Source organism: Chiloscyllium plagiosum, unplaced genomic scaffold, assembly GCF_037043375.1.
Source record: "Chiloscyllium plagiosum isolate Xiang-an unplaced genomic scaffold, Cpla_swu_hap1 HiC_scaffold_38, whole genome shotgun sequence".
Classification (NCBI taxonomy): Eukaryota; Metazoa; Chordata; class Chondrichthyes; order Orectolobiformes; family Hemiscylliidae; genus Chiloscyllium; species Chiloscyllium plagiosum.
Window position 1 is genome coordinate 27,600,063 of NW_028270176.1, and position 27,708 is coordinate 27,627,770.

Sequence of the window (27,708 nt, forward strand, 5' to 3'; positions counted from 1 at the left end):
GTTGAATGTCTCTGTTCGGTGTCTCCATAAGATGATGTATGTTTGTGTATTAAAGCCTGTGCAACTGTTTTTATATGTGTCTTAGCATGGATGTGCCGGTGTGTGTGCATGTGTGTATATATGGTAAGTACATGTGTATGTTTATCTGTGGGTCTGTCTCTGTGTGTTGGCACAAGTATGCTTGTATGTGTCAAGCTGAAGTATTCCTTATCATCTTCTGAGATCAGTATTGTTTAGATCAGTAGTTTCACTTCTGCTCTCATGGGGCGAGGGTGCCTTTAAATTTTAAAACGTTCCAAACATGACAGGAACTGAAATAACAAACTGAAAGTGAAAGAACCTTCAACAGAGAACAAGCTGAAAACCGAAAAGAGAGATTTTGATTTCAGCAGGTAAGGCTGATCTATGTGTGGGATTTCAGTGGCATCTTGTTTATCACGTTGAGTGTCTCCTGATTGTGGGCCATTACATGAGAGATCATTTCGACTGATAAACCAAGCACTCAGTAGTTGCTGCTGTAAACAAACACAGCTGCTGTCTTCTGCTATGGCGCAGAACTGACTCCGGAAGTTAGCTGTCTATCCCTTAATGCCAGCCAGCCAAGAATCTAAAGACTAGCAGGACACCATTTGGCACATTGTGCATGTGTTGGCAATTCAAAGGAGCTGTAAAATTAGTCCCACCACCCAGAACCTCTCCCTTCCTCCCCCAAGATGGCCTTGCAAGTGAGACACACCTGTCATTTTTAATATGGTCAGAGTCAAAAAAAATCTGCAGATGCTGGAATCCAAAGTAGACAGACAGGAGGCTGGAAGAGCGCAGTGAGGCTGGAAGAGCACAACAAGCTAGGCAGCATCAGGCGGGATAGGCAGGAGGCTGGAAGGACCCTTCGGTCCAACCCGTCCATGCCGACCAGATATCCCAACCCAATCTAGTCCCACCTGCCAGCACCCGGCCCATATCCCTCCAAACCCTTCCTATTCATATACCCATCCAAATGCCTCCTAAATGTTGTACCAGCCTCCACCACTTCCTCTGGCAGCTCATTCCATACACGTACTACCCTCTGTGTGAAAACGTTGCCCCTTACGTCTCTTTTGTATCTTTCCCCTATAAGACCATAAGACATAGGAGTGGAAGTAAGGCCATTCGGCCCATCGAGTCCACTCCGCCATTCAATCATGGCTGATGCGCATTTCAGCTCCACTTACCAGCGTTCTCCCCGTAGCCCTTAATTCCTCTAGACAACAAGAATCTATCAATCTCGGCCTTGAAGACATTTAGCGTCCCAGCTTCCACTGCACTCCGTGGCAATGAATTCCACAGGCCCACCACTCTCTGGCTGAAGAAATGTCTCCGCATTTCTGTTCTGAAATGACCCCCTCTAATTCTAAGGCTGTGTCCACGGGTCCTAGTCTCCTCGTTTAACTGAAACAATTTCCTAGCATCCACCTTTTCCAAGCCATGTATTATTTTGTACGTCTCTATTCAGTCTCCCCTTAATCTTCTAAACTCCAACAAATACAATCCCAGTATCCTCAGCCGTTCCTCATATGTTAGACCTGTCATTCCAGGGATCATCCGTGTGAATCTCCGCTGGACACGTTCCAGTGCGAGTATGTCCTTCCTGAGGTGTGGGGACCAAAACTGGACACAGTACTCCAAATGGGGCCTAACCAGAGCTTTATAAAGTCACCTCTCACCCTAAACCTATGCCCTCTAGTTCTGGACTCCCCAACCCCAAGGAAAGGACTTTGCCCATTTAACCTATCCATGTCCCTCACAATTTTGTAAACCTCTATAAAGTCACCCCTCAGCCTCCGACACTCCAGGGAAAACAGCCCCAGCCTGTTCAGCCTCTCCCTTTAGCTCAAATCCTCCAAACCTGGCAACATCCTTGTAAATCTTTTCTGAATCCTTTCAAGTTTCACAACATCTTTCCGATAGGAAGGACACCAGAATTGCATGCAATATTCCAATAGTGGCCTAACCAATGTCATGTACAGTCACAACATGACCTCCCAACTCCTATACTCAATACTCTGGCCAATAAAGGAAAGCATACCAAACGCCTTCTTCACTATCCTATCTACCTGCGACTCCACTTTCAAGGAGCTATGAACCTGCATTCTCTTTGTTCAGCAACACTCCCTAGGACCTTACCATTAAGTGTATAAGTCCTGCTAAGATTTGCTTTCCCAAAATGCAGCACCTCGCATTTATCTGAATTAAACTCCATCTGCCACTTCTCAGTCCATTGGCCCATCTGGTCAAGATCCTGTTGTAATCTGAGGTAACCTTCTTCGCTGTCCACTACACCTCCAATTTTGGTGTCATTTGCAAACTTACTAACTGTACCTCTTATGCTCACATCCAAATCATTTATGTAAATGACAAAAACTAGAGGACCCAGTGTGTTTCCATACTGTACATCTCTATGACTCTATGACTTTATAACACAGCAAGCCAGGAGCATCAGGAGATGCAGAAGCAGCATTTCAGGTGTAACACGTCTTCAGGCAGAAGCTGAAGAAGGGTCACACTCAAAATGTCAACTTTACCTCCTGACGCTGCCTGGCTTGCTGTGTTCTTCCGGTCTCCTGCCTGTCTACTTTTAATATGATAACAGCAAAGATAAAGTCGCCCCTGTCCCAGTGGACTACTGTCTCACTACTGCTGGTAGTTTAACCTGAGGGTCACCATCCCTCAGGCGAGGGGAGAGGTTGAGAAGGAGAGTCTGTCATGGTTAACCTGAGTTAGTGTGGGAATTGAACCCACACAGTTGGCAGTACTCTGCTTTGCAAACCAACTGTCCAACCAACTGAGCTGACCAATTCTCAACATTAGCAATTGGGGGCTGAAGGCATTTTTGTATTTAACTTGAAGCATGTTTTTTGGGATAATGCAGACAGATCTCTGGGATTGAAGACAGGGAGCGTCTCAATCTCTGAGCCAGAGGTTCATGGAACTGTCAGCCCGGAGAGGTGCCTGCAAAATGTCGCCAAACAGGTCGAGAAGCAATTTGTAACTCCTTCCAACACACATGGGAGCCAGAGATATTCTAGCTACTTGTGGGAAGAATAGAACATAGAACAGTACAGGCTCTTTGGCCCTAGATGTTGTGCTGATATTTTATCTTACTCTAAGGTCAGACTAACCTACTTCATTGTGCTTGCTTCTATGTGACTATCCAAGAGTCGCTCAAACGTCCCTAATGTATCTGACTCTACTACCACTGCTGGCAGTGCATTCCATGCACCCACCACTCTCTGTGTAAAGAACTTACCTCTGACATCTCCCCTAAACCTTCCTCCAATCACCTTCAAATTATGCCCCCTTGTGGTAGCCATTTCGACTATGGGAAAAAGTCTCTGGCTATCCACTCAATCGATGCGTCTCATCATCTTGTACACCTCTATCAAGTCACCTCTCGTCCTTCTCTCCAATGAGAAAAGCCGTAGCTCCCATATTGTTAAGATCTCATTATCATTGCTTCACAGTGCAGTCTGCATTGTTGCTCCACTAATTGGAGTGAACTGGACACACAGTAGATCATTAAACTACCGTGGACCAGTATATACCTCCCAACCCAAAATTCCCCTTGTGGAATTAGGTTGTCTTTGCTTTGAAAAATCTAACCACGTCATAGTCATGTTTGCCATTTACACCCAGGCCATACAAGCTCTTCACCCTCTCGTATCCCCTTCTTTCTAAAACCTAGACCACCTGATGTCTGTCCCACCATTCAGTGCGATCATAGCTGGTCTTGACTGCATATGCTTGCCTTTTCTCCACATCTCTCCCTCAATCTCCTCCATCAACCTCAGATTTGTAATTAACCTCTTTCAGGATTGTATCCTTGGCCCAACCGGTGTCAGTGACCTTCCATCCATCGTAAGGTCAGAAGAGGGGATGTTTGCCAATGATTGTGCCATGTTCAGCACCATTATCAACTCTGAGAAAGTGAGGGCAGCAGATGCTGGAAATCAGAGTCGAAAAGTGTGTTGCTGGAAAAGAACAGCAGGTCAGGCAGCATCTGAAGAGAAGGAGAATCGATGTTTCACGCATAAGTATTCCTGATGAAGAGCTTATGCTCGAAATGTTGACTCTCCTGCTCCTCAGATGATGCCTGACCGGTTGTGCTTTTCCAGCACCACATTTTTTGACCATTCATGACTCGTCAGGTACTGAAGCAGTACATTGTTCAAACACAACAAAACCTTCAAAATACGCAGGTTTGACATGGTGACTGGCAGGTGCCATTCACCCCTCACAAATGCCAGGTATAGACCATTGCTAATATCACTATCTCCCCTTGACCTTCAGCAGTACCATCCATAATGAATCCCTCCTTATTAACACCCTAGGGGTTACCAATGCTGTGAAGTTGAATGGGACCACCCATACAGATGCTATGGATACAAGTCAAAGGCTTGGTATTCTACAGAGTTATTCACCTCCTAACCCACTAGAAGCCTGGACTGGGGATTAGAGTCATGTGGTGCTGGAAAAGCATAGCCGATCAGGTAGCATTCAAGGAGCGGGAGAGAAGACGATTCGAGCATAAGCTCTTCATCAGAAATGTGGGGGAAGGGGCTGAGAGATTCAGTAAATGGGAGGGGGGTGTAGGGATTGAGGTAAGGTAGCTGGGAAGACGATTGGTGGACGAAGGTGGGGGGGCTAATGGTGATGGGTCAGCGTGGAGGGTGGAGCGGATAGGTAGGAAGGAAGATGGACAGTTAGGACAGTTGGAAGTTTGGATCTGGGATAAGGGGTGGAGGAGAGATGAGGAAACTGGTGAAATCGACATTGATCCAGGTTGGAGGGTCCCAAGGTGGAAGCTGAGGCATTCTTTCTCCAGGTGTCAGGTGGCTAGAATTTGGCGGTGGAGGAGGCCCAGGACTTCCATGTCCTTGGCGGGTTGGGAGGGCAAGTTGAAGCATTCGGCCACAAGGTGGTGGGGTTGCTTGGTGCATGACCCCAGAGATGTTCTCTGAAATGTTGTGCAAGTTGGCATCCTATCTCTCCAATGTAAAGGAGACTACATTGGGAGCAAAGGAAACAGTAGATGATGTGTGTGGAGGTGTAGGAATAGACGAGGCACAAGTCAGGAGTGTGATGGAATACTCCTCACTTGCCCTGGATGGGGGTAGCTCCAACAACACTCAAGAAACTCGACAATGTTCAGGCTGGAATAGCTCAGTTGATTAAGATGGTCAATGGAAAGTCAATCTTCATGCTGCCGACTCATAGCTGGGACAGTGTTTGCAGACACACTGCAGCAACTCACCGAGAATCCATCAAGAACACCTTCCAAACTGCAATGTCAACACCTAAAAGGACATGGTTAGCAGATGGATACGAGCACCATCAGCACTTGTAGGCTGCCTTTTGAGTCAGTGACATCCTGACTTGGAAACATATCAGGCGTTCACTGGGTTAATTTCTACCCTCTTGTTTTCTCCCCTCCCTGCCAATAATGTTGGCATGCCTACACACCAGGACACTCCACCACATTCACAAGGACCATTAGACATGAACAATAGATGCTAACTCAATCAGAAACAACCATATCCTGTGAAAAGATTATTTAAGAAAAGATCCTGAAGGGGTTTGAAAAAGGAAATTCAAGGAGGATGTTTCCCACCACAGGGGGACCTAGAACTTAGAATGTAGAACAGTACAGGCCCTTCAGCCCTCGATGTTCTGCCGGCCTTTTACCCTACTCGAAGATCAGACTAAATAGAAAGCGGGCTACACCACCAGTGCTTCATCCGGAGGCTCACTGAAGATGTTACCTAGTATGGTGATGAAATGAACTTTCCATCTCAGCGAGCAAACTTACATTCATAACCTCAACCTGAGCTACAAGTCTTCTCAAAACTTGCTATCAGACTAACCTACATATCCTTTGTTGTACTATCTTCTATGTACCTAGCGAAGAGTCGCTTAAATGTCCCTAATTTATCTAACTCTTCTACCACTGCTGACAGTGCATTCCATGCACCCACCACTCTCTGTGTAAAGAACCTAACTCCGACATTTCCCTTAACCTTCCTCTAATCACCTTAAAATGGTGCCCCCTCATGATAGCCATTTCCACCCTGGGAAAAAGTCTTTGGCTATTCACTCTATCTATGCCTCTCAACATCTTTTACACCTCTATCAACTCGCATGGAGACATACTCAACAATCAGTGTCTTTCATTTGAGACAGAGGTGATGGGATGCATGTTTGATATATCATTGTCGTTTGTGAATTTGGGTTGCAAAGTCGAGTTAAATAGATTTTTGGATTTCGGGGTGGCAAAGATTGGTTCTTTTCTTTTTAAAGAAAGGGTCAGAAAGTCTTTTAGAACAGGGAGAAAGACAGTCTTTCCAAGAAATCGTGTGACTTCAGCAAAATGACTTCATGAGTTACTCTGTGGGTAAACACTGTTTAACGTCATGGAGTGGTGCTCACAGTCTAACCCCTTGGAGATGGTCATCGGCTGCTACTCAGACAGTGTGGAAGTTACCCAGCGCTGACCAGCCCAAGTCTGGATGTTGTTGTGGACACTTTCAGCGTCAGAGATGTGGCAAATAGAAGCGTGTTGACTCGTTCTGAAGCGTGTGATACAGAGTCATAGAGTCCTAGAGCATGGAGACAGGTCCTTTGGCCTACACTGCTCCGTGCTGACCTAAATGTCCATCCACAGTAACCCCATTTCCCTGCACTTGGCCCATATCCTTCTAATACTTTCCTATCCATGCATTTGTCCAAATGCCTTTAAATGTTGTTGGTGAACCCGCCTCAACCATTTCAGCTAGTTCCATAAATGTACCACAGAAGTACTACGCTCTGTGTAAAAAAAAGGTTGCCCCTCAGGTTCCCTTTTATTCTTTCCCCTCTAACCTTAAACTGATGCCCTCTAGTCCTCAATTCCCCAACCCTCGGAAGAAGACTGAGAGCATTCACCCTATCCATGCCCCTCACGATCTTATAAGGTTTCCCCCCGCCTTGGTCTCTTACGCTGTAAAGAAAGAAGTCCTACCTGGTTCAACCTCTCTCTATAACTCAGATCTATGTTTAACCCGAGTTTCTGGTTTCGTCCAGGTCCTGGCGCACCCTGTTGGAACCTAGCCACTGCCCCGTTGGTGGAAATGGCCCAGTACCTGAGTGATGACAAGGATGAAGGAGACAAGAGGAACGTGCTTGGTGTTGAGTTGACATGTGGTGTCTGTATGGGATTCTACCAGGACCCAGTGCGTCTGCCCTGTGAGCACAGCTTCTGCAAAGTCTGCATTGACCAGGTCTTTGAGAATATGGAGCCAGAATCAGATTACCGCTGCCCCATCTGCAGGCAGTCCTACCAGAGCAAGCCAAAGATGACCAAGCACCTAGTCCTGGTCAGGCTGGTGGAGGCCTACAACAAGATGATGCACAGTAAAGTGTGTCCCGCCTCTTTGGGTAAGATACAATTCTTTGATGTGCTTCCTCACTTCTTTACATGACAACATTATAGAGGAAAAGAAAACATTCACATACACTCTCACACAATAGCTCAGAGGTAATCTGCTCCCCAACTCGGACATCAGAGGTTACAAGTTCAAAACTCTCTTGGGAAACCACAGAAGATATCTCTGCCCATTTCTCCCAATGTTAGTGCTGAGGGAGTACTGAACTATTGGAGGGTCAGTGCTGAGGGAGTGCTGCACTGTCGGAGGGTCAGTGCTGAGGGAGTGCCGCACTGTCGGAGGGTCAGTGCTGAGGGAGTCCTGTACTGTCGGAGTGTCAGTGCTGAGGGAGTGCCGCACTGTCGGAGGGTCAGTGCTGAGGGAGCGCTGCACTGTCGGAGGGTCAGTGCTGAGGGAGTGCTGCACTGTCGGAGGGTCAGTGCTGAGGGAGTGCTGCATTTCGGAGGGTCAGTGCTGAGGGAGAGCCGCACTGTGGGGGGGTGGTGCTGAGCAGCGCCTTACTGAGGGAGTGTCGCACTGTCGGACGGTCAGTGCAGAGGGAATACTGCACAGTCGGAGCGTCAATGCAGAGGGAATACTACACTGTCGGAGGGTCAGTGCTGAGGGAGCGCTGCACTTTCGGAGGGTCAGTGCTGAGGGAGCGCCGCACTGTCGGAGGGTCAGTGCTGAGGGAGCGCCGCACTGTCGGAGGGTCAGTGCTGAGGGAGTGCCGCACTGTCGGAGGGTCAGTGCTGAGGGAGTGCTGCACTATTGGAGGGTCAGTGCTGAGGGAGTACTGAACTATTGGAGGGTCAGTGCTGAGTGAGTGCTGCACTGTCGGAGGGTCAGTGCTGAGGGAGTGCCGCACTGTCGGAGGGTCAGCGCTGAGGGAGTGCCGCACTGTCAGAGCGTCAGCGCCGCACTGTCGGAGGGTCAGTGCTGAGGGAGAACTGCACTGTTGTAGGGTCAGTGGTGAAGCCTTTGTGTCTGTCATTGATCTTAGCCATGTGTTTATTGACTGTATTGACAAAACATGCTCTCCTGCCCATCTCTGCAGAGGAGGTAGAAAATTCCCATACTGTTGTCGAAAGCAGCCTGGGAGGGAGAACCTGCCGGATTCACTCTGGGGAAGAGTTGACTCATTTATGCTTCAAGGAATGGGAGCTGCTATGCCCCTTGTGTGTATCGAGTGATCACCATGTGAACCACACTGCCACGTCATTGGTTCAGGTCACCGAAGATTGGAAGGTAAGGCAACCTGGGCAGACAGCGTGGGAAATAGAACCCACTCACTTCAATAATTTCAGTCCGAGACAAGATCTGAAGCAGCAGTATCGTTTATTATACACTTGCAAGTGTGGTGTCTAAAACAGAGTTTAGCAAGTGCATGTCTTATATACAATTCATTTCTCTTTCCCTCCTCCCATTACTCCTCCCCTGTTTACATCGCCCACTACTCTAAACCCGGCTGTTTATCTCTGGCCTCATCCGGCCTTGTGCAATACAAAATGTATGTCCTGCTTGGCCATTTCATCACATCCCTCTGTGGTCCATTGTTATATATCCTCCTCCACTGCCATCTGCTTCCTTGCCTGCTAAAGCAATATTTCCTTCCATTCTTTGCCCATACTGAGCCTTATGATCTCTTTATGGTGGTTTTTTTTTTGTTTTTGCAGAAGTGGGAATCAGATGCTTGTGACTGTTTGTACAAGCATTTCTAGCTTAACCTACACCCCCTCCCCTCACAGCACCTTATCAATTTGTCTGTAACATCTCCCATTGTTTGCAGGCACATTTTATTCTTGTATGCACATTTTAACTAATACAAAAACAGTTATCTATTTCCTTCACATAGTTTTCATTCTTGTTAACTCAGCTCTTGGTCGAAACAATTATACATTGGTGTGAGTTCATTTACCTTGCATAAGCAATTATGATTGCAGAAGTAACACTGCTTTACCTATATCCCACAGACAGGCAGCTGGGAACCATCCTAGAGCTGGGCACTGGGAGTATCTGGCAGGAAATGATGGAAATGCTGTACATCTGAAGCTGAATATTGCTGCCCCTGCTGGGCTGACCAGATGTAAACAGCCCCAGCCCTAGGCCCTGGTGGGATGATGTTGGAAGCATTCATATTGCTTTAGCAATAATGCTTTGACATGGATGCATTGCTGTGCCATTAGTCATTCTCAGTTGTTTGAGCAGTGTTCTTTGGATTGTCATTCATACTGTGTCTTAGCTGTATTTGTGCTGCATCTGTGATGCATTCATGTTACATCTGTGCTACAATTTAGATTAGATTCCCTATAGTGTGGAAACAGGCCCTTCGGTCCAACAAGTCCACACTGACCCTCCAAAGAGTAACCCACCCAAACCCCTTTTCCCTCTGACTAATGCACCTATCACTGCGACAATTTAGCATGGCCAATCTACCCTAACCTGCACATCCCTGGACACTATGGGGCAATTTAGCATGGCCAATCCACCCTAACCTGCACATCCCTGGGCACTATGGGACAATTTAGCATGGCCAACCCACCCTAACCTGCACATCCCTGGACACTATGGGGCAATTTAGCATGGCCAATCCACCCTGACCTGCACATCCCTGGACACTATGGGACAATTTCCCATGGCCAATCCACCCTAACCTGCTCATCCTTGGACACTCTGGGACAATTTAGCATGGCCAATCCACCCTGACCTGCACATCCCTGGACACTATGGGACAATTTAGCATGGCCAATCCACCCTAACCTGCACATCCCTGGACACTATGGGACGAGTTAGCATGGCCAATCCACCCTAACCTGCACATCTTTGGACTGTGGGAGGAAACCGGTGCACCCGAAGGAAACCCACGCAGACACGGGAAGAATGTGCAAACTCCATGCAGACAGTCCAATTTATGCTACAGGTCATGCTGCATTTGCTGCAATTCATGCTGAGTCTGTGCTACAGTTTGTGCTATAATTCAGGCTGCATTTGTGCTGCAATTCATGCTGTGCCTGTTTGCAATGTGTGCTGCATCTGCTAGAATTCTTGCTGCAGCTGTGCTGCAATTCATGCTGCATTTGTGTTACAGTTTATGCTACAATTCATGCTGCGTCTGTGTTACAGTTTATGCTGCAATTCATGCTGCATCTGTGCTGCAATTTATGCTGCATCTGTGCTGCAATTCATGCTGCGGCTGTGCCACAGTTTATGCTACAAATCATGCTGCATTTTTTGCTGCAATTAACCCTGCATCTATGATGCAATATGCGCTGCATCTGTGCTGTGATTTAGTGCTCAATCCTTGCCATGCGGCATGGGTGCACCATACATGCAGTGCTCCTGCATTTTGCTGCAGTTATGTTGGGGTTATCTCGGTGCTACTTTACGTAGCTCCTTGTTGCTTTTCAATTGGCTTTGCGTTGCACTGGTGCATGGTTTGTGTACAGGTAGAAATGATACTAAGACAAACTGTTGCCTTATAAAATGATAGTCTTTCTATCTCTCTCTGAGCAGAAAATGCTGCCAAATATTGTTGAAAGTCTGGAAGAAAATCACGCAAAGTTGTCTGTACAGATCATGCAGTACGTGGAGCTGGAGGAGAAGGCAAACGTGAGACAGTTCTTTTTTTTTTAAATGTTCCCATCCTTGTTTACTGGCCTGAAAAGAAACTTAGAGGCTGGTTTCATTGAACCCTTAATACAGTAGGACCCCTGTATCCACGGATTTGGTTTCCACAGTTTCTGTTCTCCACAGTTTACCGCCCCTCCTGAAAATATTAAATGGAACATTCCAGAGATAAACTGTTAGAAACGAAAATCGCTTCTCAATAATCGCTCTAGACAAATTCAGGAAAACAAAGTTTTATTAGCAAGTCTGCAGAGTTGGGCACCCTTCTGAGAAAAAGGCGCCCCGAGGCTAACAAAGTTTCTCATTAAATACAGCACAAGTCCCTCCCCTCTTTGGCTCTAAAGAGTCACAAGGTTCACATTCTAAACCGTTCAGTATTTTTCCATTCTGTACCCTTATCACAAAGTCTGCAGCAGATGTCTCCCGAGTTGTTTTTCTACCCTGTAGTCTTATCAGTCAAGGACTTATTCTTCTCTGTCAGAGTTAGTGGTCTTATCAATCAAGGACTTGTTTTTCTACTCTGTCTATGTGAGTGGTCTTATCAATCCGTAGCAGCAGATGTCTCGTCCTTTATTATAGAGAAGCATGTTTTACCCTACCCCTATGGCTCTATTCCCCTTAGACTCTGGGGTCATGCACATCTCAGTTGTTTGTACCGAAATCGTCTCTCACAATTCCACCCTTTTTTTTTTAAGATGTGCATGACAAAGATAAGCCTCCTCCCATCAGGGGCCCGGGAAATCCTTGGTCTTTCGCAGCAACAGCACCTTAAGTTCCTGAGTTCCATGTTGGGGTATCGCCACTGCCTGGAGTTGGGAAATATTTTTCTGGATTAAAGATTGAACACAGGGGGTCAGGCAGGGTAAGATGAGTAAAAGCATTACGCCCCCCCCCCAGCCACCAGTAACACCGTGCGCCACCAACTACCACCTAGGAGACCATCCCACCATCCGATGCCACCAAGAGGGCGCCAGGATTGTACCGGCACATGGGCCAGTTTCCGAATTTTATCGGAAATCTTCAAAACCGCTTTACCATTATCGTCAATTTTCAGACAGCAGTTAGTCAGGTTAAACTTCCCGCACACGCCCCCTTCCGAGGCCAACAGATAATCCAAGGCAAGCCGGTTTTGGTATATAGCAGCCCTCATCTGATTCTGCTGCTTAGCCAGCAACTCCAGGGCCAGGGCGGTCTAATTAGTAATGACCTCTACGACTGCTTGGAGCCTGATAATTCGATTTAACATATAGATAGGAGTACGGTATCCCCATGATCCGTCCTGTGCCCACGTAGCAGGCCCGTAGTATTCAATAATACGGGCTGGTGGCCACTCATCCCCCCAATCACCGACTTGGATACCCCTTGGCGACCTACGCAGGGAGTCAAAGAGTTTAACTCCCAAATCATCGCCTTCCTCCCGGGGTAATAGGAAGAATTCAGGTCGTATTAGACCCAGGAAGCATACTCCAGCCCATCCCATGGGCAGTTTGGAATATGCCTGATTACAGCATATCCAAAATAGGCCATCTGGAGCAGGCCCTCCTTGCCTCACAACGTCATCCCACAGCTCCTTTACCCCAGGGACGCCCTCATAAGGACCAGGACCACTGCAATTCCAGTATTCGGATTCTTGGCCCCGTAGCAGAGTCTGGCCAGGATTATCCCGGCATTGATTCCCCTGACAACCACCGCTCCACACTCTCTTACCAGAATCTGGCAGAGTTTTAACAGGAGCGTCCGAGCATTGATTTCCCCGACAACCACCGGTCCAGACTCTCTTCATGCCATCGGAAGGGTCAGCACTTAGCTCGTAAGAGGAGGAATCAGTACGTAACCGAATGCAATTTTGATGATCTCGGTTTGTAATGTACCAAGCAATATTCTCAGGCCACCATACTTGTGTGGTGGCATTCAATACACTCTGACAGGGACTAATTCCTACCTCCACGGTCCCCTTGCCTTCAACACATAACTGGCCCTCAGGGCTATTTGTCAGTCTCCACCCCTGGCTTTTCCTTTCGTTGACATGTGTCCAATTGTATTGAAGCAATTCCCATATGTCTAAGCTTTGCCCAGTCCACGGCCATTGTTCTGACATATGTGGCCCCCCACAAACCCAGCAATTGCTAACATTTAAAACAGTGGCAATCCTAGAGGTGAGATCAATAAACAGGTTTTGTGTTACATCAGGGAGCTCAATCTGCTCTTCTACCTCTTTGTATATAGATGGCACTTTAGAGACAACGACCGTTCTCTGACGGTCGTGCTCTTTCTCTAACTCCCGTTCAGTGTTCTGAACTCTGGTCTCCTTGACTCTGTCCACCTGCTCTCTGAGCAACACGGAGGGTAGGCCCCACTGCCCATCTTTGTTAACACACACCCAGCGGTCATTTTTAGGGCATCCACGGACTTTGCCACCGTACCCTTTATTATACACTTGATAATAGGGTTTTCCATCCTCCCAACATTCTTGCCGTGCATTCACATCGTAACACCGATCGTTCACATGGGAGTGAGACACAAATGATCCCGAGTAGATCTAACTCCCAAGTCTCACCGTAGTCCGACATTTGTCACATCTCCCCTCGCCCTCCCCCACATACAGGAGTAAACCGATCAATATCCCCACCAATACAGTCCAGGTAGAGTTCATTGTCGCTGTCTTTTCAGCTTTACCACCAATGGCTTGTCCCCTGGCCCGCATGTCCAAGTGCTCTCTCCTTCTGGCGGAACAGGCCCCTTTATCCTCGATGCGTGGGCCCACCCTTTTTCTTTCGTCCGAACAGCGGCTTCAGTTGTTAACAGGACCGGGAACGGTCCTTCCCACTGCGGCTGGAGTTTTTCGGCCCTCCAGGTCTTTACAAGTACCCAATCTCCGGGCTCCACCTTATGTAAGAGGAAGTCGAGCGGCGGAGTCTGACCCAGGAGACCCTTCCTCCGGAGTTCTGCAAAAGAACGGGATAAGGCCAGTAAATAGTCTCTGACAAATACATCTCCCCCTTGTAGAGTGGGACACCCATCAACCTTACTCCAATATGGTAATCCGAACAGCATCTCATCGTGGGAGACCCTGATATCCCGGCGAGGTGCTGTACATATTCTCAATAGGACAATGGGAAGGCACTTTGGCCAGGGTAACTTAGTTTCTAACATCAGCTTAGTCAATTGGGTCTTGAGTGTGCCATTCATTCTCTCCACTCGACCCGAGCTCTGGGGATGCCAGGGTGCATGGAATTTCCATTGGATACCCAGGGCAGTACAGATCAAATGGTGTAGCCTAGAAACAAAATGTGTCCCGCAGTCTGAGTCGATAGATTCCATTATGCCATATCTCGGGATTATGTTCTCTAACAATAGACGGGCCACGGTTGGTGCATCGGCTTTGGCGGTTGGGAAAGCCTCTACCCAGTGGGTGAAATGGTCTACTATTACTAGCAGATACTTCCATCTCTGTACTGGGGGTAAGTCTGTAAAGTCAATTTGGATCCTCTGGAATGGCCTAATTGCGAGGGGCTGACCACCAGCTGGCATAGGACGCATGGTTTTCTTGTTAATTCGCTGGCAAGTGGGTCATCCGACTGTTTCTTGTTGGGCTAACGTGTATATCCCCCTACATACATAGTCTCTCAGGATCGTGTCACACATGGCTTGCACCCCCCAGTGGGTCTGATGGTGTAATCGGTGCAGAATACTCCGGGTGATCTGTTTGTTCAGTACTTGTCTCCCATCAGGAACCGTCCACTTCCCGTTAGTTTCTAGCCGGGCACCCAATTGATCCATTTTATCAATCTCCCCCTGGGTGAAGAAGGGTTGTTTAGCGAGCCCTTCCCTCAACGGTATTAATGTTAATAATTGGACGGGTTTTTCGACCGCTGCCCGCTTGGCTTCCTCATCTGCCAGCCGGTTTCCCACCGCTTCCGGTGTCGACCCCTTCTGGTGACCGGGTACATGGACTACTGCGAGTTCTGTAGGCAACGCCAGGGCTTCCGACGTTAGGCTGATCATTTGTTCGTGAGCTAATTCTTTTCCCCGGGAAGTTATCAATCCTCGCTCTTTCCAGATTTTCCCGAAAGTATGAACGATTCCGTATGCATACTTTGAGTCAGTATATATGGTCCCCACTTTCCCTTCCAACAACTTCAGGGCCGTCTGGAGGGCGTACAACTCACAGGATTGGGCTGACCACTTCCCGGGCAGTCGTCCGGACTCGATCGTCCGTTTCGTTGCGCCATCTATGACCGCATAGCCACTGTATCGTACCCCACTGATGCACCGGGAGGACCCGTCGATGTACAGTTCCTGTCCTTCAACCAGCGGGGCCTCTTGCAGGTCCTCTCGGCTTTTGGTCTGTAAGTCTACAAATTCCACACAATCATGCTCCTGTTCCCCATCTGCAGGACGTCCGTATAGAAACTGGGCAGGGTTGCAACTGAGATCTTTTGCAAAATTGAGATCGTCTCCGGTCATCAAAATCGTCTCATACTTCAGGATGCGAGAGTCTGTTAACCAGCGGTGAGCCTTTTGAGCCAGTATGGTACTAACCGAATGTGGGGAGTATACTGTGATTCTTCCTCCAAAGGTAAGTTTCCGGGCCTCTTCTACTAACATTGCCGTAGCTGCCACTGCCTGTATACAGGTCGGCCATCCACGTGACACAGGGTCTAACATTTTTGACAAAAATGCAACCGGCTGACGTTTCCCTGCCCGCAGCTGGGTAAGCACACCTTGGGCAATTCCGCCGGCGCTATTAACATATAACTGGAACGGTTCCTTCAGGGTGGGTAAAGCCAATACCGGAGCTCGGATCAGTTTATTTTTAAGAATATTAAATCGCTGCTCCTCCTCATCTGACCAGTCCAGTTTTTGTTCTTCTTGTCCCAGTTTGTCGTACAAAAACTTTACTAGAGTGGTGTAACTTTCAATCCATATCCGGCAATACCCTACTAGCCCCAGGAATTGTCTGATTTCCTTCTTCGTCCTGGGTATTGGCATACCCGTAATCCCCGATATTCGTTCTGGCGTGATACGGCGATGCCCCTTACTGACCTGATGGCCCAGATATCTTACTTCTTGCTCCACAAACTGGAGTTTTGTCCTGGAGAAGCGTAGGCCCTGTTTCCCCAGGAAGTTCAGCAGGGCAACGGTGTCTGCTCGTACCTCCTCTTCTCTTGGTCCTGAGAGTAAGAAATCATCGACATATTGGAGCAATTGATTCTCCACGTTACACCGAAATCCTCCTAAGATCTGCTCTAGTATTTGTCCAAACAAGTTGGGTGACTCCGTGAATCCCTGCGGCAAGACTGTCCATCTTAACTGTCGCTTTCGTCCTGTGAAGGGATTCTCCCATTCAAAGGCAAAAAGGTTCCGACTTTCTTCGTCAAGGGGGCAACTCCAGAAGGCATCCTTCAGATCTATTACGCTGAACCATTCATGTTCGGGGGGAATTTTACTCATTAACGTGTAGGGATTGGGTACCACCGGGTATCTAGCCTGGACTACTTCATTCAACCCCCGCAGGTCTTGCACCAGCCTATATGTCCCGTCCGGCTTCCTCACAGGGAGTATTGGAGTATTGAAAGGGGACATGCATTCCTCCAGTAGTCCATCTGTGATTAATCTTTCTATCACAGGTTGTAACCCTTCCCGTCCTTCCATAGCAATCGGGTACTGTTTCCTTCTTACCGGGCCTCTTCCTGGTAACATGGTGATTTGGAGAGGTTTGATGTTTAGACCCCCTCTGTTCCCCTCTCGGTACCATACTCCCGGGTCTATTTGTTGATCATCTTCTTCGGTGAGGGCGAACAACCGTACCACCATTTCCCCGTTACTTGGTACCGTTCTGATCCCTAGTTTGACCTGCAAGTCTCTTCCTAACAAATTAAACCCCGCCGATGGCAGTAGAAGGAGGTCTCGTTTAGTAGTTCTGTTTTCATACCTAATTTCCACGTCCTCCACTACTGGGACTTGCAATGTCTTTCCTCCAATGCCAGATACCCCCATAACTGTTCTTCCTGCTCGGGCGCCGGGGGGTATTTGGATTATACTTGATCTTTCGGCTCCCGAGTCCACCATAAATGTGATCTCCGACCCATGGGGCCCTACTTTCAAGTTTATCAGGGGTTCCTGTCGATAGTCCTTTTGCCCCAAGGGTAGGAACCCCCGCCCTCCCTAATCTTCCTCCATCAGGGCGTACGACCGCACTTCCCGCTTGTAGCGGGGGCATTCTCGCTTAAAATGTCCCTCTTCATTACAGTAGTAACATCTGAGTGTCCTCTTCTTTTCCCTGTCGCGGTCTCGCGTTCCTCCACCCTTCCTTTGTTCCGGCCACGGTCCTCTTTTCCTCTGCTCTTGCCACGACTCTCCCCTTTCCTGTTCCTGCCACGGCTCCCCCTTTTCCCTCCTTCCAGCTGTCACTTGTTGCACCGTGTGCATCATTATCTTTGTCGCCTTCTTTTGCGTCTCATCGTCCCTTCTCACAAACACCTTTTGCGCCTCCCGTAGTAGTTCACTTAGAGGTCTACTATTCCAATCATCCATTTTCTCTAACTTCTTTCGTATGTCCGGCCAGGCTTTTGATACAAACTGTACCCGTATGAGTTGTTGTCCCACGTCCGTCTCAGGGTCCACCCCAGCGAACTGCTGCAAGTTCTTCCTAATTCTGTCTAGGAAGTCTGTAGGGGTTTCCTCCGGGTTTTGATGATTCCCAAAGGCCCTGGTAAAATTGTGCCCCTTCGGGGCTGCCTGCCTTATTCCTTTTATCCAATATTCCCGCATGTCCCTCATGTTGCGTCATCCTTCTTCCGTTTGCTTATCCCACCCGGGGTCGGTGAGGGGAAATTTCTGCTCCCCTCCTGTTCCTCCCTCTCTCTCCCAGACCAACAGCGCAGCTTGTCGTATCATCTGTCGCTCCTGGCTAGAGAACAATGTTCCCATGATGGAATACATCTCATCCCATGTGTAAGTATTTGGCCCCAGGAACTGATCTAATTGTTCAGCCAGGCCCATGGGGTCCTCCAGTAGGCCCTTCATCTCCCTCTTGTAATTCCGTACTTCAGTACTCGTTAAGGGGACGTTCACATATCCCGTCCCTCCTTCCGCGCCTCCCATGGGCACTTCCCGGAGTGGATTCATTCTTGCAATCGGGACAGAGTTTTGTCTGTGACTCTTTTCAGCTTGAGATCTAGTCTGTACTCCTGAGGCTCCTGGTGGTTCCTCCCCGTTTTCCTCCCCTTCCCCTGAATCGTCGCCACCCGAAGGATTATTTTGCGGGGCAGACGGGGTCACGTAGGGCGGCGGTAAGTGATCTAAAGGTTCCCATTCTTTCTGCCCTTTCGAGTCTTCATTGGCTACCTTCATTTTGCAAGATAGTGTGACTGGTAGCCAACAAAGGGCGTAATCACTTTCCTCCCGAGTAACATTAGGTTTCGAATTGACATATAAAATTAGAGCTTGCCGGACCCAGTCTTCGTCAGTGCCGAATTTTGGCCGCCACACTGAGTCTCCCTGAATAGGTTTTTGGGACCACGTTCGACAGTATTTCACCATCTTCTTTCTAGATTTTCCTTTTTCCCTACCCTGACCCCAATTATTTAACATTATTCCTAACGGACTGTTGTCAGGTACCCCAGGGTATTTTTCATTGTCCACATTCAAGCCTACCTTTCCCTCATTCGCCTTGGATCCCTTATTTCCCATTGCCGAGGACTGTTTTCTGTATTGTCCCGTGATAATCTATCACTATTTAACCAATTCCCGGACCTTCAGTCCCGTGATCGCCCAGGTCCCTTTGCAGGCACCCCCGGTCTTTGGATTCCTGTGTCCTACGTCTCTGTGAAACAGATCACAGGCACCCCGTAGGTCCACGTTCCTCCGCAAACACGGTCTCTGCAAAATCTCGCACAGACGAGCCCCGGTCTCTAGATTCCTGAGTCCCACGTCTCTGTAGAAAAATCTACAGGCACTCCGCAGGTCCCCAGTCCTCCGGAAAGACGGTCCCCGCAAGTCTTTTCTTACCTGGGTTTGGTGCACCGAAATTACTCGATCGTTAACCGTCCCCACTGCCTCGGCCACACCCCTCCTTTGTTTTCCTGAGCCTTCCGGATATCACTCGCTCAAGCCGCGCGGGGCGACAAGCAAGGAATCAGGGACTGCCGAACTCGGCAGGGTGCACCTTCTCCGATGTCCTTCCTCAGCCCCCCTCGCGGCCGGAGTGTTGATCGGACGAGCCCCCAAGTTTGTTAGAAACGAAAATCGCTTCTCAATAATCGCTCTAGACAAATTCAGGAAAACAAAGTTTTATTAGCAAGTCTGCAGAGTTGGGCACCCTTCTGAGAAAAAGGCGCCCCAAGGCTAACAAAGTTTCTCATTAAATACAGCACAAGTCCCTCCCCTCTTTGGCTCTAAAGAGTCACAAGGTTCACATTCTAAACCGTTCAGTATTTTTCCATTCTGTACCCTTATCACAAAGTCTGCAGCAGATGTCTTCCGAGTTGTTTTTCTACCCTGTAGTCTTATCAGTCAAGGACTTATTCTTCTCTGTCAGAGTTAGTGGTCTTATCAATCAAGGACTTGTTTTTCTACTCTGTCAACGTGAGTGGTCTTATCAATCCGTAGCAGCAGATGTCTCATCCTTTATTATAGAGAAGCATGTTTTACCCTACCCCTATGGCTCTATTCCCCTTAGACTTTGGGGTCATGCACATCTCAGTTGTTTGTACCAAAATCGTCTCTCACATAAACGATTCATAAGTTTCTAATTGTTTCAAGTCCTAAGTTTCAATTCAAAATATAGGCTTCACTACTATCCACAGTTTTGGGCATCCGTGGTAGATTTTGGAATGTAACACCTGTGGATAAGGGGAGGGGGGAGGAACTACTGTGCGTGGATAAGGTGTGACCCAAGGAAGAACTGATTAAATTTTGGATAAAATTCAGATGCAGGTCTTGGAAATACTTACTTAAAAATTGGGAGGCGGAGTGGCGTGGTTTTGTTTGTTTGATTTTGAATGGTGTCAATTATCATCAAATATCATGCAGTGTCTTAGCCTGAACAGAGTTTTCAGAGCAGGTTATTAGATGTGGAATAACTTGCAATGCAAGAAACTCTGCAATGTATCTTAAACAGTGAAATGCGTAGGATTGTAAGTTCTATGGGATGAGATGTTAATTGGAAAGGTTTTCATGTTGTGTAGTTCAAGCTGAATTGAAGTTCCTTCTCTTGTAGAAAGGATGATATTCAAGCAGTAACTTCATTGGTATCTCCACTTAGAGGGAAAGAGCAGTGACGTTCTGCTGAATTTGTCCTCAAAGCTTATCCAAGTTCAGACACTTTTTAAGTTATGTTTTCTTTATTTGATTCTAAATTAGTGTGAATTGCACTGTACACGGATGGTACACACTTTTCACCGTATTTTATGTTGAATACACGTGACAATAAATTTCTCAAACCAGACTGTTGTGTTTGGTTTTGTGCACTGCAAGTTAGGAAGGATGTCACTGCATCAGGGAGGGATGTATACAGAAACCTGCTGTGAAAACTCTGTCCAGGCTTTGGCAGCTAAGATGATTTGTGAAGATGGATCAAGGGAGAAGGACATCTGTTGCGTGGTTAGATCTGAGCAGAGAGAAGATTCGGTAGAGATTTCATTGAGAGTCTTGGACAGGGTAGAGAGATAACAGCTGTTCCCCGTGGTTGAAGGGTTAGTAGCAAAGGGGGCATAGTTTCAAGATGAAAGGCAGGAGGTTTCAAGGGGATTTGAGGAAAACAGTTTTCAGCCAGAGGGTGGTAGGGGTATGGGATGCACTGCTGGGAGGGTAGTTGAGGTGGGAAACCTCACAAACTTCAAAACATACTTGGATGAGAACTTACAGTGCCACAATATTCAAGGCTATGTGCCTAGTGCAGGTGAGAGGGACAACTGTAAAAATTAAAGTAGTTTTTAACAGCACAGATCTGATGGGCCGAAGGTCCTCTTCTCAATTATATGATTCTAATGAGGTGTTCAAAGTTATGAGGGGCCTGGACAAAGAGGAAATGGAGAAATGAAGAAGGTTTAAACCAGAGCGACTGAGTTACAAGGAGAGGCTTAATAGGCTGGGGCTGTTTTCCCTGGAGCGTCAGAGGCTGAGGGGTGACCTTATAGAGGTTTATAGAATCAAGAGGGGCATGGATAGGGTAAATAGACAAGGTCTTTTCTCCATGGTAGGGGAATCCAAATGTAGAGGTCGTAGGTTTAAGAGTGAGAGGGGTAAAGATTCAAAAGAGACCTAAAGGGCAACTTTTTCACACAGAGGGTGGTGCGTGTGTGGAATGAGCTGCCAGGGGAAATAGTGGAGGTGGGTATAATTAGACCAGATGCATGACTAGGAAAGGATATGGGCCACACGCAGGCAAATGGGACTAGTTCAGTTTTGGGGTACCTGGTCAGCATGGACAAGTTGGGCCGAAGGGGCTGTTTCCGTGCTGTGTGACTCTAGAAACTGATTAGGATCTGGAGTGCACTTCCCGAGAGTACAGTAGAGCTGCTTCAGCGACCGCCTCCAAAGGAATTGGTTCATTAGAGAGAAACCATGTTGGGGTCCCAGGAGAGGGAGTGGGAATGGCTGCATTGTTCTTACAAGAGAGCCGGCATAGACAGAATGGGCCAAGTGGATTCTTTCAGCGCTGTAACCTCCTTCCCTGATTAGAGTTGGCTTTCTGGAGCAGGTGGGACTAGTTCCTCTTTGTACCTTTTAATCAACCCATTCTGAAGCACGGCTGAACACCTCTAGAGCACATGGCATTGGAACCTGGACCACTTAACTCAGAGATAGGGACATTACCACCACACCACAAGAGTCCCTTAACAAGTTTTGATTTTTTTTAAAAAAATGATTCAGAAAGATGTTGTGAAACTTGAAATGGTTCAGAAAAGATTTACAAGGATGTTGCCAGGGTTGGAGGATTTGAGCTATAGGGAGAGGCTGAACAGGCTGCGGCTGTTTTCTCTGGAGCGTCGGAGGCTGAGGGGTGACCTTGTAGAGGTTTACAAAATTATGAGGGGCATGGATAGGATGAATAGCCAAGATCTTTTCTCTGGGGTTGGGAGGTCCAGAACGAGAGGGGCATATGTTTAGGGTGAGAGTGGAAAGATATAAAAGAGACCTAAGGGGCAACTTTTTCACACAGTGGGTGGTATGTGTATGGCCAGAGGAAGTGGTGGAGGCTGGTACAATTGCAACATTTAAGGGGCATTTGGATGTGTATCTGAATAGGAAGGGTTTGGAGGGATATGGGCCGGGTGCTGACAGGTGGGACTAGATTGGGTTGGGAAATCTGGTCGGCATGGACGGGTTGGACTGAAGGGTCTGTTTCCATGCTGTACATCTCTATGACTCTATGTAATCTATTCTTCCTCATCAGTCTGGTCAGAGATGTTATTCCACAGCTCTGGAGCAGTGGGATGTGAACGCTGGACTCCCAGTCTAGGGGTAGGGACACTACCTCTACACCACAAAAACCCTACGGGGTGCACTTCGATGCCTGACTAACCGCATGTGTTGTCCCCATGTTCAGGTGGAGATCGCTGATGCCAAGGACAGGGCAGAAGGTCAGATCGACCGCCTGATCGAGTTCCTGCAGAATGAGAAGGAGCGGTTGATGATTGACATGCAACACGTCGGGAATGACCACCTCGATTCCATCCACGGCCTCCAGGCACAGGCCATGCACAGGCTGGAACATTGCGAGGATACCATCCAATCGTTCCGGGAGGCATCCAGGCTTCGGGACGACTTCGAGTTTGTCAGAGTATGACATTTCTGATTCAATCACTGATTGAGTTTTCTGCTCCAGTTCCTTCCTGTGCATTCCTCCCTCCTCCCTCTCCTCTAGGCTATGTATGACTCGTCTTTCTTGCTCTCTCTGCATGAGGGTCTTGTGTGTGTATGTATCACCTGCCACCGAGTTTCTCCAGTCGGATTGTTTCTGCTGTCTCTCTCTCTCTCTTTCTCTGTGAATGTGTCTGCCTGTTTTGTGTGTGTGTGTGTGTGTGTGTGTGTGACAGAGAGAGAGAGAGAAAGACTGTTATTGCTTGTCTTTATGTTTTTGCTGTGTTTGTATCTCTGTGAGACCTGCTGTCTGTTTGTCTCTGTTTTTGCTGGCTGTCTCTCTCTGACTGTACCTGTTTATTTCTCCTGTCTCTTTTTCTATCTCTGAGATTGTGTGTTTGTTTCTGTCTGCCTCTCGATAAATGTATCTGTATGCTGTCTATCTGTGTGACTGTGTCTACATGTCTGTCTGTCTCTCTCTCTCTGTCTGCTGTCTCTATCTCTGTTACTGTGTCTATGTTTGTGCTGTCTCTGTCTCTGAGAGGCAGACAGACCATCTCTGTCTATCTGTGTTTCTACTATCTCTTTCTCTGTCAGACTGTCTCACTCTGTGTTTCTGCTGTCCCTCTGTGACTCTGTCTGTCTCTATCTCTGTGAGACTGTGTTCGTCTCTGTTTTTGCTGTCTCTCTGTAACTGCTGTCTGTAACTGCTGTGTGTCTTATCTCTGTGAGACAGAGAAAACACATCTAATTTGTATAACCCCTGAAGTCTAAGTATAATTTTTGTAAACCTACACTGTACTCCCACCAAGATGTATATATTCTGCCTAAGGTGTGGTGCCCAAGTGGGATCCAAACACGGTTTTGTATAACTACAGCATAACTTCTGCATCTCTGTACTCTGAAGAGTAACTCACCCAGACCCATTCCATACACCTATTACAGTACATTACCTCTGACTCATGCACCTGACCTACACATCCCTGAACATTACGGGCAATTTAGCATGGCCAATTCACTGAAGCTTTGCATATCTTTGGACTGTGGGAGGAAACCGGAGCACCCAGAGGAAACCCACGCAGACACAGGGAGAATGTGCAAACTCAACACAGACAGTCACCCGAGGCTGGAATTGAACCCAGGTCCCTGGCACTACGGAGCAGCAGTGCGAACCACTGAGCCATTATGCCACCCCAATTTAACTTCAGTCCATTGAGACTGTCAGTCCCTGATCTATCCTGTGGGGAACATGTCCAACATGAGGATTTTTATTCTTGGGTGTGTGAAATTTCAATTTCTCTCTGTATGTATGTTTGCTAGTGTGCATGTGTAAATGCTCGAGTAGTCCACAGTTGGCACAAGCATGCTTATGTATGAGTGAGTGCAGGTATAAGTTTGAGTGCTATCATGTACATGTTGAAGTGAGTGAGTGTCAATGTTAAGAGAGGGGAGTGTGTCCGTGTGAATCATTCCAGGTCACAAATGGTCATGTACTATTCTTTGTGTTCCAGGGTATGATGGAGTTCATGCAGAGGTAAGATTTCTAATGTACATGTAGGGAATAAAGGGAATATAGTAAAACCATGCTAATTCGAATGTCAGAGGTGGTGCTTTAAGATAGAAAAGGTAACCATTATAAAACCTGATTTGCCTGCAAGTTTGTTTTGTGTTGAAAAAAAATGAAAACACAATGACGCAGCAACAATGTAAGAATTTAAAGTCATAGAGATGTACAGCACGGAACAGACCCCTTCGTCCAACTTGTACGTGCCAACCAGATATCCTGAACTAATCTAGTCCCATTTGCCAGCACTTGGTCCCTTTACACAACTGTTGAATAATGCTGGGATCTTGTTCTAGAAAAGCTCAAACACCTGTGTCTGCTCAGCATATGTTGCCTTTGATTGAATCCCATTGTCTGTGCAGTTTTGTGGTGCAGGGAGGGATTGTGATGGATCACAGCTGCTTTCATGCGGGCAGGGTTTCACTAGACCCTCTTCCTTCCTTCTCTTAAAGTGTTTTGTCCACTTTTCTAATCCACACTTCAAAAACGCTGAAACATCAAAGGGCAATCTGGTAAAAGATGGTAAAGCAGAGTACGGATTTTAGTTTTATTTATTCACATGATGTGTGCATTGCTGCCCTAATTGTCAACCACATTACTGAGGATGTGGAGTTACATATAGGCCAGACCAAATAAGGATGGCAGCTTCTTTCCTAAAGAATATTAGTGAACCAGGTGGGTTCATTTAAATGTTCATTGGATAAACATATGGATCATAATGAAACAGTGTAGGTTAGAGGGCTTCAGATTAGTGGGCGGCACGGTGGCACAGTGGTTAGCACTGCTGCCTCACAGCTCCAGAGACCTGGGTTCAATTCCCGCCTCAGGCGACTGACTGTGTGGAGTTTGCACGTTCTCCCCGTGTCTGCATGGGTTTCCTCCGGGTGCTCTGGTTTCCTCCCACAGTCCAAAGATGTGCAGGTCAGGTGAATTGGCCATGCTAAATTGCCCGTAGTGTTAGGTAAGGGGTAAATGTAGGGGGTATAGGTGGGTTGCGCTTCGGCGGGGCGGTGTGGACTTGTTGGGCCAAAGGGCCTGTTTCCACACTGTAAGTAATCTAATCTAATCTAATCTAATTAGTTTCATAGGTCAGTGCAACATTGAGGGCCGAAGGGCCTGTGCTGCATTATAATGTTCTATGCTCCTCCTTATTGAATTCATATTCCAACATCTTCCGTGGTGGGATTTGAACACGTGTCCCCAGAACATTACCTGGGTCTCCAGATTAACAATCCAGTCATAATATCGCCAGGCCATTGCCAAGTGGCATTATCATTATCAGTATTAAAGATCTCTCCTGGTGCCTCTCATTGGAGGACTTGGCCCAGACCACCTCTGTCGGTTTGCCTGTGATTTTGGGCTCCATCAGGGTCTAACTGTGCTCCAGTTTTGCTTGGTGTGGTCATGTGACAAGCACACGAGGCTGACAAATCCACAATGATCAGTTTGAGACTTTGGTTGATCACGGATATCCCTTTTTTTCTGGATTTCCTGGTCTGCTGGTCGGAATGACTGGCTGACTCACTTTGGCGCAACTGGCGATTTGGCAACTCTGAATGTGACTCATCGTGGTTTCACTGTAATTTGACACAGACAAGCAGAGAATATCAGGGATTGTGATAGTTAGGAATAGTTGGGAATGTGAGAGAAACATTGACAATGAGAGGGAATTTAGGAATTAGAGGGGGAATAATAGACCCTGGAATGTGGGAAGTGGATGAGCACCAGTTGACTGCAGGGCTTGTTTGAGACTTAGAGTGCCATCAACAATGTGGTTCAATAACCTTTCTGATTGAAGTCACCATGAAAGCCCTGCTGCCTCAACATTTCCCTTTGCCTGAGGGCTGGTAACCATCTGGTTAAACTCACCACCAGTCATGGCTGTGTCTCTCTCTCTCTCCCTCTCTAAAGGGAGAGCATCTTGGGAAAGTCAGATGGACAGGGATCAGGAATCTCAGGCGGATGGAGAGGGATTTGGGAGAGTCAGATGGACTGAGATTGGAACAGTCAGACGGACAGGGACTGGGAGAGTCAGACACACGGACTGGGGAAGTCAGATGGACAAGGACTGGGAAAGTCATATAGACATAGACCGGGAGAGTCAGACTGTATATAATCAAGAATTGGATTCTATCAGGCAGACAGAGAGAGATTTGGGAGAGACAGATGGAGAAGGATTGGGAGAGTCAGACAGAGAGGGATTGAGAGAGACAGACAAAAAATGGGAGATTTAAACACAGAGGGAAAAGCAGCCTTGTCAAACTTTTATCAGTTTTGTTTTTAACTGAATTCAAATTCTAAGACTTACATTGGAAACTATGAGTGATGGGGATTGGGAGAGTTTATTGGATTGGAAAGGAATCCCAGGGAAAAGCCAGCACCACACAGCCTGGGCCAGTGATAGACAGAGTTTCCAAATAGATTGTCCCAAACAGAACAGGATTCTGAGATCAAATGACAGCATGGAGAAGATGGGCAAAATGACCTGTTTCTGCCAGGATTAGGCACTGTATGTAGTTATTACATTTCTAAACACCATCTTCTCACTTCCTTGTTTATATCTGATCCTACAGGATGGAAACACTGATCATTTCCCCAGATGATGAGATTGTTCAACCCAGCCTAAATTTTGATGGGATTCCTTTACCTTCAGTCCTTCAAGCATGGAAAAATGAGGACTTGGTGGAAGAAGGGGAGGAGGAGGAGGAGGATGACAATGAAGATGAGTTGTCTGTCAACGATGATGATGAAAATGAGGATTTTTGTCAACTTCAATCTTTGCGTTACTCTGGTTTGGTTTAAGTTTAATAGAGGAAGTTCATTAGAATTTGAAACAGGCCATTTGTGCTCAATGCAATATTTCTGTGGTGTAATTTTTATTTGATTTGATGTGAACATGAGACTGCTGCATCCCACTGGGGAAGGTTGTGTAATATTCAATTTCATTTCAGTCCATACTCACGGACAGCAACACTTGACAAGCAGAGAATATCAGGGATTGTGATAGTTAGGAATAGTTGGGAATGTGAGAGAAACATTGACAATGAGAGGGAATTTCAGAATTAGAGGGGGAATAATAGACTGATGAGTTTAAAAACATGCATATCACACAGTGGCAGCCAATGATCAAACATATGCCCATGACACACAACAGCATTACCATCAATGAATCCTCCACTTAGCAATGTCCTGAGAGCGACCATTGAGCAGAAACTAAACTGGATTCATCGTGGGTGGCACAGTGGTCTGCACTGCTGCCTCACACTGCCAGAG

At 47.2% G+C, this 27,708-nt stretch overlaps 2 protein-coding genes across 2 annotated transcripts; one reads left to right on the forward strand and one right to left on the reverse strand.

Annotated features, from left to right (window-relative positions):
- On the forward strand, positions 1-27,292 carry LOC148139353 (tripartite motif containing 13-like). Its single transcript, XM_087981086.1, has 7 exons — positions 1-392; positions 7,096-7,449; positions 8,494-8,684; positions 10,950-11,045; positions 22,618-22,851; positions 24,383-24,405; positions 27,009-27,292. The coding sequence occupies exons 2-7, from the start codon at positions 7,143-7,145 to the stop codon at positions 27,235-27,237; spliced, it is 1,080 nt and encodes a 359-aa protein (XP_087837212.1). The 5' UTR covers positions 1-392; positions 7,096-7,142; the 3' UTR covers positions 27,238-27,292.
- On the reverse strand, positions 11,203-19,387 carry LOC148139354 (uncharacterized). Its single transcript, XM_087981087.1, has 2 exons — positions 19,077-19,387; positions 11,203-14,008 (listed from the first exon to the last, which is right to left on the reverse strand). The coding sequence occupies exon 2, from the start codon at positions 13,159-13,161 to the stop codon at positions 12,256-12,258; it is 906 nt and encodes a 301-aa protein (XP_087837213.1). The 5' UTR covers positions 13,162-14,008; positions 19,077-19,387; the 3' UTR covers positions 11,203-12,255.
- Positions 27,293-27,708: the final 416 nt, after the last annotated feature.